The sequence below is a fragment of the Tupaia chinensis genome, unplaced genomic scaffold, assembly GCF_000334495.1.
Source record: "Tupaia chinensis unplaced genomic scaffold, TupChi_1.0 Scaffold000041_1, whole genome shotgun sequence".
NCBI lineage: Eukaryota > Metazoa > Chordata > Mammalia > Scandentia > Tupaiidae > Tupaia > Tupaia belangeri.
Window position 1 is genome coordinate 1,713,181 of NW_006159496.1, and position 3,998 is coordinate 1,717,178.

General features: G+C 41.8%; 1 protein-coding gene and 1 long non-coding RNA gene across 2 annotated transcripts in view; one reads left to right on the plus strand and one right to left on the minus strand.

The window, feature by feature from the left end:
- Positions 1-3,998, plus strand: part of LOC106735194 (uncharacterized) — a 50,713-nt gene that overhangs the window by 43,169 nt on the left and 3,546 nt on the right. The window contains exon 3 of the long non-coding RNA XR_001370600.1: positions 3,298-3,387. This is a non-coding gene — a long non-coding RNA (uncharacterized LOC106735194). The remainder of the gene's footprint in view (positions 1-3,297; positions 3,388-3,998) is intronic.
- The window catches only part of LOC102486231 (sulfotransferase 1C4), a 45,501-nt gene continuing 42,323 nt past the window's right edge, over positions 821-3,998 (minus strand). The window contains 2 exon segments of the mRNA XM_006172272.3: positions 821-948; positions 3,114-3,291. Coding sequence (XP_006172334.1) covers positions 836-948; positions 3,114-3,291 — 291 coding nt within the window. The 3' untranslated portion in view covers positions 821-835.

A 3,998-nucleotide genomic window follows, 5' to 3' on the forward strand; every position in this document is an offset into this window, starting at 1 on the left:
CTCATGGGAAACTGTTTCTGTTGGGTCCTGAAGGATTCCTGGGTCTCAGGAAATCCCAAAATAGTTGGTCCTGAGGGTTTTGGAAGTAAACCATTCAGTAGAACAAACTGAGACTATGGGAAGTGAGGGATGGGAACACTGCCTCTGCCAAACTCAGTGCATATGTGTTTAGGCCAGGGTATGGGCTGTCCATAAACACCCTAAGCCTTCTATCTCTTTTTCTTTCTGCCATAGGGTATGTGTGCTCACCAGGGAGAGATGCAAAGGTACAGAGAGAAGGAAAGTGAGAAATCATCTCTGGTTGGGGGGGGCAGGGAGGTGACCATAGTGTAATCCCTTCTCCTTTATTCTCCTCTCAGGATTCTGGCCCTGCATGTACACATCCCTGGTGTGATTTTCAAGTTGCGGGTCTGGGACTTGAACTGTGGTTGGCCATGTGGGAGTCTAGTGCCTTAAGCACCATGGCACCAGCTGGTCCTGGAAAAATTGTTTTAATTCAAAGATAATTATAATAAGAAATGGAAAGAGGATACATATAAGAAAGAGAAATTATTAAACATGTATTCTAGTACATACTCCATGTTATTGAAATTCACCTAAACACTGACAATCTGTAGAGAGAGAGGAAAAATGTGGAATGTACTTCCTAGTTAATCAGTAAGATTGGGGATAAGCCAAAAAGAAGATGTGAAAATTCAAGGCTAAAGAATGTTCAGATTGTTGCCTAAAACCCTCCTGTTGTGTAACGCAGACCATGAGTGCCCTTTGGAAGCAGATGCTCTTCTATGTCATGGAGGCTGGTGGGCAAACGGGTTTTGTATTCTTGCTCTGTTGTTTAGAGATCCAAGCAGAATGATAGAGAGGTATCGGCCATATTTTTCTCATAGTCTTCATTAAATCGCTTGTTCTGAGCTTCAATGAACTGATGTTTCCAGTCTCCTATGACTCCTACAAAGAGTAATAACAGCACATTCAATGTTATTTTCATAGACTTTGACTGTTTTGTATTTAGATGCTTCGGTTCCTCTCAATACTTAAACTACATACATAGATTTTTAACTCTGTTCTTCTGATGCAAAAAGTGAGAAAAGAAGTCACAGCTATTTTACTCCATCTCACAGGGGATTTTTTTGAGAGGTTTTTGGTATAGGGCATGTGTGCTCACTGGAAAGAGAGAGAAACAGAGAGACAGAAAGCAAGAAATCACCCCCCAGGGGGGATGGCCACAGCACAATCCCTTCTCCTCTACTCTTCTCTCGGGATCTTGGGCATGCACATGCACCTAATGTGAGTTTAAGCCAACATGTCCGGGACTCTAACTGCGGTAGACTACATGGGAGTCCAGCGACATAGCCATTACGCCAATTGCTGGTCCCTAACAGGTGAGGTTTGTAAATAGTGGATTGTAAAAAGTGTCCTGAAACACTTGAGGAGAGGTTGAATATTAGAACACAGATCTGTAATTATCTGCACTATACTCTTTTTTTTTTTTTTGAGAGGTTTTTGCTATAGGGCACGTGTGCTCACTAGACAGAGAGAGACAGAGAGACAGAAAGCAAGAAATCACCCCCTGGGGGGATGGCCATGCTGCAATCCCTTCTCCTCCATTCTCCTCTCAAGATCTTGGGCATGCACGCATATGTGCCCAGCGTGAGTTTTAAGCCACCGGGTCTGGGATGCAAACTGTGGTCGACTACATAGGAATCAAACAACATAGCCATTATGCTACCTGCTGGTCCCACTGCACTATACTCTTGGACTTCTGGTCTACCAGCACTCTCCCAGCCCTCTGAATCTAACACTAATCAAGTTAATGGGAACTGCTTTTCTTACCTTTCCTCATTGGTCACTAAAGAGCTGCATCCTGAGAGCATCATCTGCTCTTCCAATCTGTGTCTCTATTTGAGGCAAAATTCCTAATCACAAATAGTTGAGAATTCTGTTTTCCAATCTCAATTCTAATTGCTGTTAAGAAATAATTAAATTAAGGTAAAGACTATGAAGGAATGGTAGAGTTGGTTAACTTTGTTTTATGCAAATACGAGAAAGTATTCAAATTCTTTTCTTAGTTTTAATAGCCAAAAATGGACAGAATGCCCATAGTAAGACATTTCTCTTGTGTTCACACCTCGAAATTAGATTTGTTTAGACCTTTGAGCTGTAAAATGTTATTTTTATGTGTGAAATGTAAATTTGACTAATTGTCTGAGAATAATATCTCATTTACTAGTTGGTTTAAAAGAAAATGAGATTAATCAATGTTAAAATTAGAGAGACTATTTCTCTTTTCAGCCTTAGATGTTTTTCCATTAAAAAAAAGTACTAGAATATTTTAAAACATTTCCTAGAACAGGGGCCATCAGCTAGCATGGTGGTTAAGGTGCTGGACTCACACATGGCCAACTGTAACTCAAGTTCTGGACTCGATGACTCTAAAATCCCACTGGGTATGCATGCATTGATGCCCAGAATCCTGAAAGGATACTGTAAGAGAAGGGATTATGGTATGGCCATTCCCCTTTGGGGGTGATTTCTCACTTCCCCTCTATCTGTCTCTTTCTGGTAAGCACATGTGTCTTATGACAAAAACTAATTTTTTCTTTACTAGAACAATTGCAACTAAACAAAATTTGTTTCCATTTAAAGAGTTGTCAGTGTGATAGTGTACACGGGGCTGGAGGCTGAAAGTCCTGGTCTGCCCAGGGTCTAGTGACTCACTGTGCCACCATGGTTATTGTGATGACATTAACCAGGTGACCTCTAAGGCCCCAGCCTTCTAGCCAATAGCATTTGTCCCTGGTCTTCGGGAGGTGGAGGTTGACAAGTTTTACTTGAGAGAGGGCTTTGTGGCCAAATACATTTCTGAAGCTCTGGTTAAGCAGAGTTAAACAAGTTTCTCCACAGGAACTAACTATGCCTTAAAGGGTTCAGGGTTTGAGTGTCTGCATGTCTGTACCTCTGAAGCATGTGTTCTTGGAATGAGGCTTTCAAGAACTCACGTCAGGAAACACTGTAAGTGGTGACTTCACATAGCCTAAAGTTCAGAATGCCATGGATGAACGGAGGGATTTTCCTGGTACCAGGAAGGACAAAGGGTACACCAACCACATCACCTTTCCTCATGAATGGAGAAAGACTGTGGTTCAGGTGAACTTCTTCAGTTTTGTAGTTGGTCATCGGGTTATCCTTCATGACATCGAAGGACGTGTGATAGACAATTTTGTCTAAAACCTCTTCTTCTAGATTCTTTCCCAGGAATTCCATCACCTTTCTAATTTCACGTTTTGGATCCTGTAGGGGAGAGCACAAGAAAATCTCTGTATAATGGAAAAAACATCTGCTGTCACACCTTAAAGAACTCAGCATGGCAACAGCAGGTCAGACACGGTAAACCATGCTAGTCTAACAGTAATTTTGAAAAGTGATGCTTATTATTATATGTACTTTTATGAACACCAAATTAATAAACAAGGCAATCTAAAAAGCAAACTAAAAACAACCATGTTGGGTCCTGGACTGTGGCTGCTGCTAACAGGACATGCTGGGAAGGTTTTCATCTGACAGGCTTAGCATTTCGCTCTGGGAACAGCTGGCAGGCACAGAACTATTTGCATGAAGAGGTGGCTGCTTTTTGGACAGACAGCTCCATGGTTCCTGCGATCTAGCCATTTTGGGAGAAAGAAAGATGTCCCACTGATAACTGGGCCTCCAGCATACAAAACTCACGTGATTGAACTTCCAAGTTTGGGAAGAAACCGACCATCCACCAGATGACTAGAAATTGCTGAAGGACCACAAGAAATATGGGGAAGCAGGAAAATACCTCTCCCACAAGGGAAACAGATAGCTCCTCTTCATCCACACACAGTTCAATGGAAATCATGGAAATGTCTGATAAAGAATTCAGAACATTCATAATGGCAAAGCTAACAGAGATGGAAGAGAAGAGAGACAAGGAACTGCTGAAGAGAAAGGAGAAAGGAGTTGAAGAGTTCCAG